The sequence below is a fragment of the Taeniopygia guttata genome, chromosome 2 (genome assembly GCF_048771995.1).
Source record: "Taeniopygia guttata chromosome 2, bTaeGut7.mat, whole genome shotgun sequence".
Taxonomy (NCBI): domain Eukaryota; kingdom Metazoa; phylum Chordata; class Aves; order Passeriformes; family Estrildidae; genus Taeniopygia; species Taeniopygia guttata.
Window position 1 is genome coordinate 54,684,423 of NC_133026.1, and position 14,911 is coordinate 54,699,333.

The window sequence follows — 14,911 nt, forward strand, 5'->3', positions numbered from 1 at the left end:
AAAATAAATAGTAGTATTTAATAAAATTAAAATTAAATTAATTATTAGAAGTATACTCGAGATTTTAAATAGAGACAAGAAGACATTAATGGCAGGAAGCTCACACACCTCCACCAGGATCTTGGGTTTTAATCACTTTTAGCTTTTAATCATTATCCTAGTTGAGTCTGTGTAAATGTTTAATAACTTGTTACCATATTGTTTGCGGGTTTAAATAATTTGCTTTATTTGGTGTATTTATATAGGAATTGCTGGAATACTTCACATCCTTGTAAAGCTGTAAATTTGAACACTCTTAAGTTACAGTTCTTTTAATGACATTCATAATGGTATTAATTTTTCTAAGAGAATACAGTGATGCTTTAAGGGGACCACTGATGTGCTTTACATTATTCTTAAATAAAGCACATATGTAGGTTGTAGATAACTATCTACATTGAGTATTACCACCTGACTTTCTGACTCATAAAATAAGAATACTGGGAAAGCTACAAAAAAAGTTCATTTTTCAATGTATTATCATGTTTGAACTGAAAACATCAAGTTTGCCTTGGAAGAAGATTCTTTAGAAAATGTGGTGTTTCCTTTAGTACAACTATGAAAGACTTGAGAAGGAAGATGGATAACTGAAAGCTTGAAAGTAAGAACTGTCAGGGCTTAATATTAAGTAGTCCAAGTGATCATAACTTATTCAAAGGAAGCAAAGAGATGGTTCTAGTTTCTTTTGTCTGTTGCACTATTTTCTTATTAAGAAAAAATAGAAAGTATTTTGTTAGTTAATATTTTGCAATTAATTTTTTCTGACTTTGATTCACAGAAATCTTCAGAGGAACGAGTTGCTGAACTAGAAAAAATACATAAAAAAGAACTGGATACCAAAGATCAGGAGCTAAATGAGAGATTACAGGCTCAAGAAAAGGTATTCCAGGAGAAGATGAAGGCAGCTCTTGTAAGTAAACCTAAAATGCATAAAAAGCCATTTCTCTAAGTGTGAGTTTGGATTAGAAGTCTTGAGCTGAGACTCTTCCACAGTGAGAGTCCTCCTGTGCTCAAAGATAGAAGTGCTTTCCAAAAGTCAAATAGCTCAGAGGTTTCAGCAACATGAAAAGAAAGCAGCTGCAATGATCCAGACTGAGTAATGATAACTTACCACTGTCAGTACTCAGTAACAGCTGTATCTTGTGGAAGCTATTTAATTTTTTGACATTTTTTTAGACTTGTTTTTTTAATATCTATATGTGGATCATTGGCAATCAGGCCCAGGAGCTAAAGTAAAAGAAATACAAAAAATGAGGCTGTTTGAAAAGTGTTTGTGTAGTTATGTCTGGTTATATTGTGTTATGTGAACAGGGTTAACTATTCATAGTGTTCGACATCAGAAAAAGAATTTTCTTCGAGATCAGACTGAGAAGAATTGTTGGAATTCTTTGCACTTTTTCATGAACTGTAATCAATCCACTATAGATAATCATGTCATTTTGCCTAAATATTTGATATATATGTAACAGATATGTATCTATATAGTCTATATATATCTGTTACAAATAGTGGATTGGTTTTTGTGCTCCTCCGTGGTGGATAGTGACTAGGATTGAGCATCAACCCTGTCCTGAGTATATTCTTCTACCTGTTTCACAGGTTACTTCCTTAATTGTAAGAAACAAGCTTAAAAATATCTTAGCAGTGGAAGCAAGTGAGAACAGACTTTATTCCTGTCTTGCTTTACAAGACAGGTGTCTGCTAGGGAAGGCAGAAAAATCCTCCCTTGGAATGCACAATGTAAACCTCCTCCCTCTGAACTTTTAGAATTGTGAAATTAAGGGGCTCGCAGGCAAAGATATGGGAATAGGAATAACAGTTCTTTACTAGTACATATAATAAAGCAAACAAACAACAACAGCTACAGCATTAACACCAAACACAGCCCAGAACACAGTGACAGCCTTTTGGCTGTGGCACTTTCCCTTGGGTGCAGTTTCAGTCACAGCCGCCAGGGGCGCTGGTGGCTCCCGGTGGGCAGGGCAGGTGCGATGATTCCCCCACGGCTGCAGGGGGCGCTCCGGCATGGGCTCAGTGAGCACGTGCCAATGGTGGCTTTTGTCCGAAGATGGGAAGGAGTGGCAGAGAGGCTTTGCTCCACAAAACCTTGGGACAGCCAGTTCCTGTGCCCCTAGCAGGACTCTCAGAAAGCAGCAAGCTGGGCCAGCAGGATAGCTCAGCAGGCAAGGGGTGAGGGGCTCCCAGCAGGGCAGGGAGAGCCAAGCTCAGGATCCCGGGTATGCGGGCAGATGGTGATAGGTCTCTTTTTTACTGAGGTGGGTGTTAATAAGGTCCCAGTTCAGTGGTTGTTCTCATGAGCAGAGACTCACCTCACGGTAGAAGAAGCAGCTCTGGGCCAGGCTCCATCCGCAGCAGTGGAATTTCTTTCCCCAAGAGCAGCGGCTCTGGCCCTCCTCCTCCGAAACCGAAAGAGAGTGCAGCTCCTTCCCCCAGCCAGAAAGACAAAAAAAACTCCCAAAAAAACCAAAGGAGTTTCCCCCTGCCATCAGTGCTTATTAGCAACTCAACAGGAACAATATTCCACAAATAACAAGGAAGGAACAGGTAAAAGAAAAACCCAAACCAAAACCCAACCCCTAACAATTCCTCTCAGATGTTATTCTCAATTAATAGTGGTAAATGAACCAAAATAGAAGGCTTGATTGCATTATGTTTTTCATGCAAAGACAAGGTGTGTCAGAAGACTGAATAGAAAAAATGTTACGGGGCTGAGAGGAAAGGATTTTCCCCACTCACTCACACAATGGAGGTTTCGGCTTTTTAGCACTTTAGCCCCTACCAAAATTCTGTCCATCAACTCTTTCTTCACTGTCCATTGGTGGAGTTTACTTCCTCAAATCCTGATTGGAGGCCAGAAGTCACCATAGTGACAAGCCGACCCTCCCAAATGTCCCAACCCCATCTGTCCCTTGATAACAACGCGGGGGGTAAAACATAACTATAAATCTAGAAAACTTTTCTTAACCTATATACATGATATTTGTCTGTCAATTGTGAGAGTCAATCATCACATTACTCATCTATTACAGGGGGTTTCCAAAAAAAAAAGAAGTGATTTACTGCAGTTACGTTTTCACAATTTGAAAACAAACTCCATTTGTTTTTGTGTAGAAAATAAAGGTGATTAATGTATGACTCCTATTTACTGACTTGAAAATATCCTATCATAATGTTCTTGAAGGTGTGATGACTATAATTATTACTTAGTTGTACTTCTTCATGCAGGAAAAAAGTCAGAGTGAGTACTCAAAAGTCCTTCAAGAGCAAAAGCAGCAAGAATCCCTAGCTTTAGAAGAATTGGAGCTGCAGAAGAAAGCCATACAGTCTGAGTGTGACAAGAAAGTTGAAAAGATGCATCAAGAAGTAGAGACTTGTAGAACTGTGAGTAAGGATTCCAAAAAACTAAGCATTTACAAGTATGTGTTTAACTGTGATGACTTTACAAATGGTGATTTGTTGTGATTGGGTTTTGTGGGATTAAAGTGACAAAAGTTTAATATATTGCCATGCTATTCTGCAGCCCTATTTTTTTTTAAGATTGAGAGGCTCATCTGCATTAGAGACTAGACAGAGCTAAGAGAATAAAGCAGGTATTTATTAAAAGGCCTTAAAAGGATACACCTTGGGCGGTACAAGAGCCTGGCCAGGGCTACACCCAAGATGGATCCAAAATGGTCACTAGGTTTCACACTTTTTTAAGTTTTGGTCCATTTGCATTTTGGGGTTAATTTTCCAATTACTGCTTCAGATTATGAAGTCCCATCCATCTTGTTTTCTTCTCTTCAGTCCACTGTTGTTCATGCTTTTTGGGCCTGAAATTTGTAATGGCTGTCCTTGGTCTCAAGCTAAAAAAGGATTGTTTTGTCTGCCTACCCTGTGAAGAGAGCTTACTAACACTTAATATGAACCTCCAGGTTATACACCTAGGCATCACAGAATCTGAAAAATGTGAAAGCTAAAAGTTAAGGCATCAGCAAAATATAGAAATACATTTGCTTTATAGCATTGTGTGGGATATTAATTCATATCCATTTATTTAATTTTTAGGTATGTTATAAAGAGGAGTTAAATTTCAGGCTGTTTAATTTTTGGGTACTGCTACCTTACAAATGCTTATAAGGATACTTTAGTGTTACAAACGAGTGTTTGAGATCACTTAGAAAAATCAGCAGTAAGGGTATCAGTGAAAACCAGATTTAATATTAAGTGAGGTAGGTGAGCAGCACAACAAAGTTGGTTGGCAAGATTCAGTCTGCTACTTAGAGGGCATTTAAAGCACACTAGGGAAAAACAAGCAACTCCAAAACCAAACAAAATCCAGCCAATCAAACAGAAATGAACTGAGAACTGTCTAGGGAGTGTGTGTGTGTGTGTGTGTGGGGGGTGTGTGTGTGTTTAGGGTGTGACAAAAGAACTGTGAGAGCACAGATGAAAATATGGCCTAAAAGTTTAACAGCACTCAAACTTAAGAGTAATTTAACTTAAATTATACCTTAAACCTAACAATCTAACAAAGGAGTAACACTTAATTTATCCCTAATTCAACTTACAACCTTACCGTAACAATTTAAGAGAGGAATAACATTTAACAGCATTTAACCTAAAGTTAAAATTAGCAACTTAGCAAAGAAAACACTTAGTGTCATTCAAATTTAGCTTATAACTCAGTGACTTAACCATACTACACGTCTAACTGACATAGATACCTAAGGTGCTCAAAAATCTAAGAAAGCAGCATTTCTCCTAACTTTGCTATAGCATGTACTCATGGGCATGCACGCAGACATAAAGAGTTAGGTGCCTGCCAGCATGGTGCCTGTGAAAAATTCCCCTCAAAGGTAAGGAAATACTCACTTTGAATGCCTTTGCACCTCCCCAACAAGTGAAGGGTTGAACCTCAAGGAGTGAGGATGTTGGCCCAGTATTTATAATTTTTTTCTCGATCCTCCAAGTACAAAAATCTTGAGAGTGCACTAGTTCTGACAGGTGTCCTACTTAGAGGGGGATTGCTGGCTGCAATCTGCTGTGGTCCAGGAGAGCTCAAAGGGCCCCATTTTGGTCTGCTGTTTGCAGGATCGCTAGAGAGTGGGATTTAGTCATAGCAATGTTTCATCCTGGTTACAGTTGTGTTGGTACTTTCTTTGAAAGTGAGAACAGAGATATTTTGCCATTCAAGCAAGAAAGATAGTTCCCAGTGCTTTTCATAAGGAAAATCTGAGCTTGTTAGAAAGCAGCAGTTCCTGGGAATAGACAGGGTTTTTGATAAGCTTGAGAAGAGCTGATTCCAGGTACTGTTTTTTCAAGGCTGAGGCCTAACGAGCATTTCTGAGATATCCATGCAACCTGAGAGGAGGGGGGAGTGCACCACCACAGTAAGCAAAAAGATTTGCTTAAATTTTTGAAGTATCCTTTGCTTTATGTAATACGACTGTATTTTCTGCTAATGCAAGTTTGTACATTATTCTACCACTCCCAGATACTTGTTTCAAAGTTTTGCCTGAAGAAGCATTAAAGCTTTGCAGCAGCATTTCCATGGCAGGTAGAATTATGATAAATCAGTAGGCACATACAAAACTCCATAATACTATTGTAAATTCCCTATATTTTTCATCCTGTATATTGGTACTTTGGTTTAAGAAGAAAATGTGAACATACCTCTTATAAATACCACAACTTACTTTATTTGAATTAGTTACATTATTTTAAATATTTTGTGTTTATTTGCACTGCAGTGAGATAGGGAGTTTTTATTAATTAGCTAACTCTCCATAAGGGAAGCAAAAGTGAGAACCAACCAGATGAATGAAAGGCTTATTGAAGAAGTTGACATTCACTAAAAAAATGGAATAAGTAACCTGTAGTTATGTGAACCTGGTAAGATTTTTAAAAAATTAATGAAATTTTTACTTTTTGAATATTCATATTCTTTTAAAACTGTATTTTAACAGAGGATTCTTGAACTGGAAAGCTCTCTTGCAAAGTATTTGCAAGATGACAGAAGGCAGTCAGAGGAATTAAATACTCTTCTAGAGTCTGAAAAAAACCAGCATAGTAAGGAGATAAATGATATGATTGAAAAACACAATAAAGAACTGGAGAATGTGAAACAGCAACAAGAAAAGTTTTGGACAGAAAAACTTGACATTTTAAAGCAACAACAAATAACTGAAATAGAAAAAATAAGAGAGAAACAACAACAAGAGATACAAACCATTTTGGAAGAGAAGGAAACAATTTTCTGTGCACACATAGAAGAGATGAATGAAAAAACATTAAAAAAACTTGATGTGAAACAAACAGAATTAGAAGCATTGTCTTCTGAGCTATCAGAAGCATTAAAAATACGTCACGATTTAGAGCAAGAGCTCTCAGAATTAAATAGTAAAATGTGTGAAGCTAAGCAAGACTTGACAGGAAAGTTGGAAGAAGAGAGGAAACAGCACAATGAAGTGATTGAAACAATGTTAAAAGAGCATGAAATGTCTATTCAAGGTGTTGAGAAGGTACTCAAAGAGGAACTCAACAAGCTCAAACAATCACTGGAGGAGAAGGACAGACATTTGGAGGAGTTAAGAGCACATGAACGGAAAATGAAGGAATCTGCAGAAAGATCTGAAGCTGAACTTGTCCAAGTGTCTGCAAAGCTAGAGGAGCAAAGCATTGAAGATACGAAGAAAGTAACCACTCTAACACAGCAATATGAATGTCAACTGAAGGACCTACAAAGAAAGGTTGATGAGATGAAGAGAAGTCTGACTGAGAAGGAAAATGAAATGGAGCACGTGAAGAAGTTACAGAACAAGCAAGTGGAAGAGCTTAAACAGAAACTATTAGCTGCAGAGGAAAGAATTAGTGCTTTACAAGAAGAGTATGAAAGTAAACTGAAATATCAGGAGAAGAAAGTTGAGAAAATGAAACGGATATCAAAAGATTTGCAGGAAACTTTCAAAAATAAACTTGCTGAGCAGGAAGCTAAACAAAAAAAAGAGCTTGAAAACAAGCAGTTGGAATTCAGTCAGAAAGGGAGTGAATTCCATACTATAAATTTTGAAATGGCACATGCCAGCTCATCTGGAATCAATGATGCAGTGTCAAAACTGGAATCTAATCAGGAAGAGCAACTAGACAGTTTTGCTGAGGACCACATAAGGAAATTGGAAGAAGTAATCCAGTGTTGGGAAAAGAAACTTAACCAGCAGATTGAAGAGCTCAAGGAACAACATGCTATGGAACTGCAAGAGAAAGAGCAGGAAGCTGGAGACCTGAAACAGAAGCTTTTCGTCTTCAGTGCTGAAAAGGAGGACTCCAGAACAGAAATAATACAACTGAAGGAAGAACGAGTGAAAAGGGAGGAATGCCTGAAGGAATTGCAAGAACAGCTAAGGCAGTCAGTGGCTAAGGTGAATACTTTGTCAGATAAGGAAAGTGATATGAAAACACAGTTGAAAAAATTGGAAAGTGATCTTAAACAGTCCTTGAAACAGCAGACAGGACTTCAGGAAGAACTCAGTAAACAGAAAGCAGTTGAAGAGAAGGACAAAGCCAGAATTACTGAGCTGGCTGATACACTGAGAGCCCTTGAAGAAAAACTCCAAACTGTGCAATCTTCTCAGTATAAAGATCATGAAAATTATGACAAAAAATTAGAGACAATTCAGCTAAAAGAAACAGAGTTTAAAAGGTTGTCAGGAGAACTTACAGCCCAGTTACATGCTTGGAAGAATGCTGAAGCTTCATTGCAAACTAAAGGCAATGAATTAATTGAAAAATGTAGTGGAAAAATTGGCATAATAACATGTAAAATTGCAGACTGCGAGCGCCGAACTGCAAAGGTTAGAGAAGCAATATTAATGAAAACAAGTAAGATAACTGAACTAGAAGCTCAACTTAGAGAAATAACAGAGCATCATTCTTCTGTTAGTACTTCTTTGCAAAAGTCAATGCAAGAGCTGCAGAAGAAGGACAATTTAATTATGTCCATGAGAGCTGACATCGCAAGACTTGTAACAGAAAATGAACAATTGCAAAAAGAGGGAGGATATCAGCAGCAAGCAGCATCAGAGAAAGAAACTTGCATAACACAGCTGAGGAAAGAGTTATCTGAAAATATCAATGCTGTCACATCAATGAGGGAAGAACTCCAGGAAAAACAGTCTGAAGTGTCTGCTCTCAACAAAACAGTTACTGACCTTAATGTTAGACTTGAAAGCACAGTAAGTTTAACAGAGAAGGAAGCAGCCATATCTCTGTTAAGCAAACAACATCAAGAGGATCGCTTACAGTTGTTAAATCAAGTAGAAGAATTATCATCCAGAGTTGAGATGCTGAGTCAAGAAAAAGCATCAGCTCTTGATCAGATAGATCATTGCACAGCCCAGCTGTCAGAGTGGAAGATGAAAGCACAAACCAGGTTTACACAAAATCATGATACTATCAAAGATTTGCAGAGCAAACTTGAATTAAGCTATACTGAAGCCAGTAAAAAAGATGAAGAGCTAAATAAACTGAAGGAACAGCTGGCTAAACAAAACAGGAATCTTGATTGTTTAAAAAGTGAATTGGAACAAAAGCAAAACAGGAGGGAAAAGGAAGAAAATGAGTTAACCTCAAAGTTAAAAAAACAAGCAGCAAAAATTGCTGAACTAGAAAAAGACCTTGCTCAGAAAACCTTAGAAAATGATTCCTTGTTGGAGGAACTTAAAAAGTGTAATGAACAAAAAAACACAGAGAAAGAAGAAATAACTTGTCAACTCCATCAGGCAGAGAAGGTGGCTTGTGAAAAGGAGAATAGATTTAAGAAGGCTGAAGAAAAAGTGCTTGATCTTGAAAAGCAAATAGGTTCACTGAAAGCTGATTTTGAAGCAAAGGAGAAGGAATTTGATCAAATGAAGTCAGTGATACTTAAAAGGAAAGAGGAAGAACTGAAAGAATTAGAAGAGAGACTGAATGCAGAGAACAGCACTAAGCTGGCTGATCTGAAAAAGAAAGCAGAGCAAAAAATACGTTGTATTAGAAAGCAATTACAGTCTCAGATGGAAGAAAAGGAACAGCAATTTAAGCAAGATAGGGAGGATCAGTTAAGAAAGTTGGAGCAGAAAGTACAGGAGAGAGAAGCCAAAATTGAATCCTTAGAAGAAAAAATTAAGTCAACAAAAGATTCCACAGAATTAGAGAAGGAGATGTTGGAAAAAGTAGAGAGTGTAAAAGCTGCTGTAGAACAAGAAAAAAATAACTTACTTGAGAATGTCCAACAGACATACAAAGAGAAAATGCAGGAGTTACAGAAGGGCTTAACCGAAAAAGATGCATTATTACAGAAGTATGAGCAAGAGCAACGTGAGAGTAATGACTGTCATCTAGAACTGCAAAACAAACAGAAAGAACTCCTTAAAAAACTAGAATGTGTTGAGAAGAGCCATCAGGAAGAGCAGGTTAGGACCAAAAGTCTCAGGAAAGAACTTGAGGAGCAAACAAAAAAATATTCATTGTTAGCAGATGAGCATGCTTGTTGTGGCAGTGTTTTAGCAAGCAGTAGGGAAGAATTGAAAGTTAAAGAACAAAAAAATCTTGATATGGAGAATATAATTGAAGACTTACAGAAAAAAATGCAGGAAAAGGAGGCAGTCAGTCAATCTTTAGAACAGAAGATTAAAGAGTTAGAAAATAATGTAGTGAAGAAAAATGAAATGCTTAAGATTGAGATGGAAGATATGACTTTAAGATATGAAGAAAAGCTAAAATGTCTACAGCAACAGTTGGGTGAAAGAAATGACAGTCTGAAAGCTTTTGAGGAAAATGCTGAAGAAAAGTCCAGATCTGTTTTGGAGCTGCAGAAGTTACTAGTTGATACGCAGAACCAGAAGAAAGACTTACAGACTAAACTGGAAGAGACTGAAGGAGAGAAACAGAAACTACGTAAAGAGGTGAATAATCTTCAAGAAGACATACGTACTCTGCGAAAGGAGCATCAGCAAGAGCTTGACATAGTAAAGAAGGAGTCATTAGAGGAAATGGAGCAAAAAATCAGGTAAATTCTTTATTCCTGTCTGTGTTACAATTTCTGTATTTTATCTCTAGCCACTAAAACTTCAAGAATACTTTTCTAAAGCTCAGTGTACAACAAGGAAATAATGACTCGTGGGTTTTTTTAGTTGTTCTAAATAGACTTAGAGAAACAGAAAGAAAAGAGATTTGACATTTGGCAGAGTAATACTGTTTCTGATCTGTTTCAGTGATGGTAATTTTCAACATTGCTGAAGCATATAATAGAATTCTATTTTTCTCAAAGTGGAAACAAAGTTTATTAAAACTTAGTACTGTGAGCTTCATGTTCAGCTGCTATCAATAAGTGTTCATACGTACTGCAGAAAATGCGGTGTCCTGCTTAGCACTTTTAATAGTTTCTTAAGCAGTTCTAAAAATTCTCAAAAAATTCTTTTTATGGCATAGTCTTTTCTTCCAGTTCTTCAACTTCCTCAGCAAAAACTCCATATCTTTGGAAAAGTTCAATTCTGGGTTGTTTTTAAATGAAACACCTATACCTACCAGGTGAATTAGATAGGAGAGGAAGATAAAGCCTCCCTGAATCTCTCAGAATTCATATAATTCAAAACCATCCCATTCTAAAATAGTTTGCAAGAAATTCAAAGATCTCTTTCCTTGCCTTGTGTTTTCACACACTCTTGAAATGTTATATTTCCTTGCTGTATGTTTTGACATTTTTGTACAGATGTGAACAAGAAGACATTGAGTTAAAGCACAACTCCACCTTAAAGAAGTTAATAAGAGAGTTCAATACTCAGCTGGCTCAAAAAGAGAGAGAATTGGAAACAGCAGTAAAAGAGACAATCAGTAAGTGCAATATTAATATAACTGCAATCAGTAAAATAGTCAGAGAACCGAATCTTCAGTTATTGTTGTTTTGGGTGAGCAATTTTGCCTTTTACTGTGATAAACACAGCATGTGTTTTATGAATGTCTAGAGAACTTAGGGGAAGAACTTGTCTTGCTCAGGAAATAACTTAAATATTAATTGTGGTAAAATTAGGAAAATGCATATGTAGCTGTTCTGCAGGAGGGATTTTTGATCTAGCACTCTTTACATCTGCCATGGCAAGAGTTGTCCATGATAGCCATAGGTACCTATCTTTCATCTGTATCACCTGGAGAGAGATTTACATTTTAGAGAAACTTAGATCCATCTGAGAATCAGAATTGTGTTTTCTTAGCTGCATCTTGCAGACTTCATTCACTAACCACTAACAGATACCAACTGGATATGATGTCTGATTGTAACACAATGTGATTATAGCTAGAGTACAACATATTTCGTCTTCTTGGTCTTTTGCCACTGTAGTGTAACTTGGAGATTAGAAAAGTGAGAAAAAGGTGTGGTTTGATTCCAGTTACTAGAATTACACCTACAGGTGAGGAGTTTCTGAAGATTACAAAAGTTTCAGTCACATCTCTAGATAGAATAGGAGATAGAATTAGTTAATAAATATTGGTTGTCATCTTCTAGAAACTGGTTCCAGCACCAGGTAGAAAAAATTGCTCCAGATACCAAACTGCAAACAACAAATTTTGTACATGTTAGGATCAAGGGACATAAGAGTAACTGATAGTGTGGAAAAATGAATTTTCCTGTCAAGTTTTCCTTATAGTTACTTTAAAGCATTTTTTTAAGTGTAGTAAATACTACACTTACTTTTCCAGAGAATATTCGGTATCATAATTTGTACTCCTGAGATTTTTGAATAGAAAAAAATTTCCATCCGCAGTTCTGGACTTGTTATCAGTTATGACGTAATTAAAACAAGCAAACAAACAAAAAGCCAAAAACCAAATCCATGTGTTTTTAATACTGCCTAACTTTTTTTTTTTTTTTTTGTAGGTAAAGCCCAGGAGGTAGAAAATGAATTGATAGAAAATCATCACATAGAGACAACACAGTTGCATAAAAAAATTGTTGAAAAAGATGATGATCTAAAAAGAACTGTGAAAAGATATGAAGAAATCCTTGAGGTACCTTTTTGAAAAGTGTTATGACTACATAAATTTCCAAATTAGTCTTTTTTGATTGCATATCTAGATAGAAAAATTGTACTTCTTTCTAGTAAAGATCTTACTGCTTGACGTATACTTGATATGTCTGGTGACCTAGCTTTCAATTAAAAGATTTGTTTCTGTAGTTTATGGGCATGAAAGAACATCAGAAATTAGGCCCTAACTTTGACCAGTCAATAAAAATTAGATGGCCAAGTCCTTACATCCTTGAGCAATTTGTGTGCCAGACTGGAATGAGAAAACTGACTGACATTTAAGCTTTTGCTAGAATTGTGGTGGTGGTGGTGTATTGTTTTTTATAAGTTGAGTGTTTATGGGGCAATCTCACTCTCTGTCTCCTTCCTCTGATGCCCTGCTGAGATGGGTGCCATAGCCCTTAAAGTAAGGTTCTGTTCCATGCAGGGTGCAATGTGTTTGCATAGTTTTTATACCAGTAAAGATTTCTTTTTTTTGTTTGTAATGAACAGCTTTTCTGCATGATATTTGCAGATAGACATACTTTTTCTCTAGCAGTATTTCAACCAGAAGTTACCAGCTAATTTCAATTTAAGTATATAACTCCAAGGATGCCTCCTATTTTAGCCAAGTAAATTTTCCCAGTCCTGTCTGTACATGTCGAAAACATTAAATGGTTTCAGCACTAGACTGTACATCATATTGGAATGGAGGCTTTAACCTTGTTAATCTTAGTCTTCTTTGCACAAATAGTGTAATAAAAGAGACTATTCCATGAATACAGCCAGTAGTAATAGATATAAGTGGACTGTTTGTGATCAGTTACCAGTCCAAAGATCTATGCACTTAACAATTACTGAGTGCTTCATACTAAAAATTTCAAACATGTAAGCAGGCTGGTATGTTTCACTCTGATTTTCAAACTTCTAGCAGGATGAATAGCATTAGCAGGGTTTTATATTTAGAGTCCCCTTCTTTTGTTTCCTAATTTAGAAAAATTGATTGATATTAAAAAAACAAGGTTGGTTTTTTTTGGGGGCTATGGGGGGCTTTTTGGTTGGTTTTTTTTCTTTTGTTTTTGTGGGGTTTTTTGGGGTTTTTTGTGTGCGTATGTGTTTGTTAGTGGTTTTTGGTTTTTTTTGTAGGGTTTTTTTTCATAATATGGGTCTAAATTCTGCATTTCTGGAGGATTTAAATTTTTCTAACCACAGCGTGTAGTGTGTTGCCATTCAGGTCTTTACTTTATGCGCCCAGATAGGTGTGTGGTTTCGAGTCATACAGGTGGAATTCCTTTGTGTTTTCTTCTCCTTTCAACTTTAATGTCAGAAACAAGTATGATGTAGTCATTGTACGATCTTGAAGGTTTAGGCTAATTTGACTTATATGCAATTGCAGGACATGAACTCTGTCTTTTTTTGCATCTCATTGATGATGGCAATGACAGTTACCTGGAACTGAAATAAAGTGTAGCTTGATGTTCTAAATTACAGAATACATGGGTATTCTGTATATCTGTCTTTCATAGGTATATGTGTGAGTTTTTTATTTCTGTTGTTTTAGGGAATTTAAAAAAAAATTAGAGTTTTTTTTCCCTGAAAGAAGTATTGCAAGCATCTCAAGAGTTGAGAAATATTTATGTTAAATTTGATGTGTATCATGTTCATTGGCATCTCTAATAGAAATAGGAACATATGCATCACCAGATTTAGCCTAAAGTTACCAGTTATCACCTCACTTATACTTGACTTGGCTTACGGTGCATTTGATAAATTTCATATTGTGCAGAGAAGTTTGTCTCAAATGGTAAGAAGATGATGCAAAAATAAAGCCAATTGCAAGAATGAATCTTGTTCATATAACTTTGTTGCTCTATTGCATTTTAAACATGGTTTATGCTAAAAATTGTCTAACTTGGTTTATTTATCCTTGAAGACAAGCAAGAATCATTCCATCTATTAAACTTAACATGATTTGCTTGTGAAGTGCTCCACTTTTACTTCATGTGTTGTTTTCTTTTATGAAAACTTATATCATATAAGATTTCATGAAAGTCTCCCTAATTAAAATATTTTTAGATCGGCATAGCCTCTAATTAGGGAGCTAAGTATTTTTTTCTTCAACTAAATTATATCATTAGAGAAAAATTGAACGCTGTTTTCCAACTAGTTTATTTTAAGCCTAACTATGAGCTAAAAATAAAATACCTAACTTCCGTTATGTGTCATTTGTTGTAATGCCTTCCATGAGAGTACAGGATAGGCTTTCTGAATAAGATTTGGGAAACTATAACTTTTTTGAAGTCTTGGTCTATAACTGTAATTAAATCCAAATAGCATGTTGTTTATTTTCAGAGTATGCCAGATGCTATATAGAACAATAAGTTTTTACTATAAATGCAGATCAGTAGCATTTTGGAACCCCATTTGATCACTAATAATTTTAAATTCAAAATAATAATATCTCTTCAAGGGTTTATCCAAATATTTGCTCACAGGTATGTCCCTTTTACACAAGTGTCATTCATAATTTTGAGTTTAATTTCTTTTCAGCCTTTCAACTACCTTTTATAACTAAGAATGAAGTGTATTCAATTGTAGTTTATTAAATGAAACAGTTTTTTTCAAATTGTAAAATTTTAGATTCTCAGTGGACAAAAAAAATTTAAAAATCTGCAAAAGCCAAAACAACAACCATCCTTATCCCTTAATATGCCAGGTATTGAGAAATTTTTAACTGGAGAGTATTAAAAAAAAAAAAAAGTTTTTTAGAAATTATTAATTACTGATGCACTTCTGAGGGCATAAAAAAATCATGGGAGTGAATAGAGGCT

The 14,911-nt window shown here is 36.0% G+C and overlaps 1 protein-coding gene across 9 annotated transcripts in view; it reads left to right on the forward strand.

The window, feature by feature from the left end:
* GOLGA4 (golgin A4) overlaps window positions 1-14,911 on the forward strand; it is a 76,462-nt gene that overhangs the window by 43,790 nt on the left and 17,761 nt on the right. For all 9 annotated transcript variants that reach the window (XM_030265366.4, XM_030265368.4, XM_030265367.4 and 6 more), the window contains 5 exons: window positions 818-949; window positions 3,286-3,441; window positions 6,009-10,087; window positions 10,790-10,911; window positions 11,954-12,084. In XM_030265366.4, coding sequence (XP_030121226.2) covers window positions 818-949; window positions 3,286-3,441; window positions 6,009-10,087; window positions 10,790-10,911; window positions 11,954-12,084 — 4,620 coding nt within the window. The remainder of the gene's footprint in view (window positions 1-817; window positions 950-3,285; window positions 3,442-6,008; window positions 10,088-10,789; window positions 10,912-11,953; window positions 12,085-14,911) is intronic.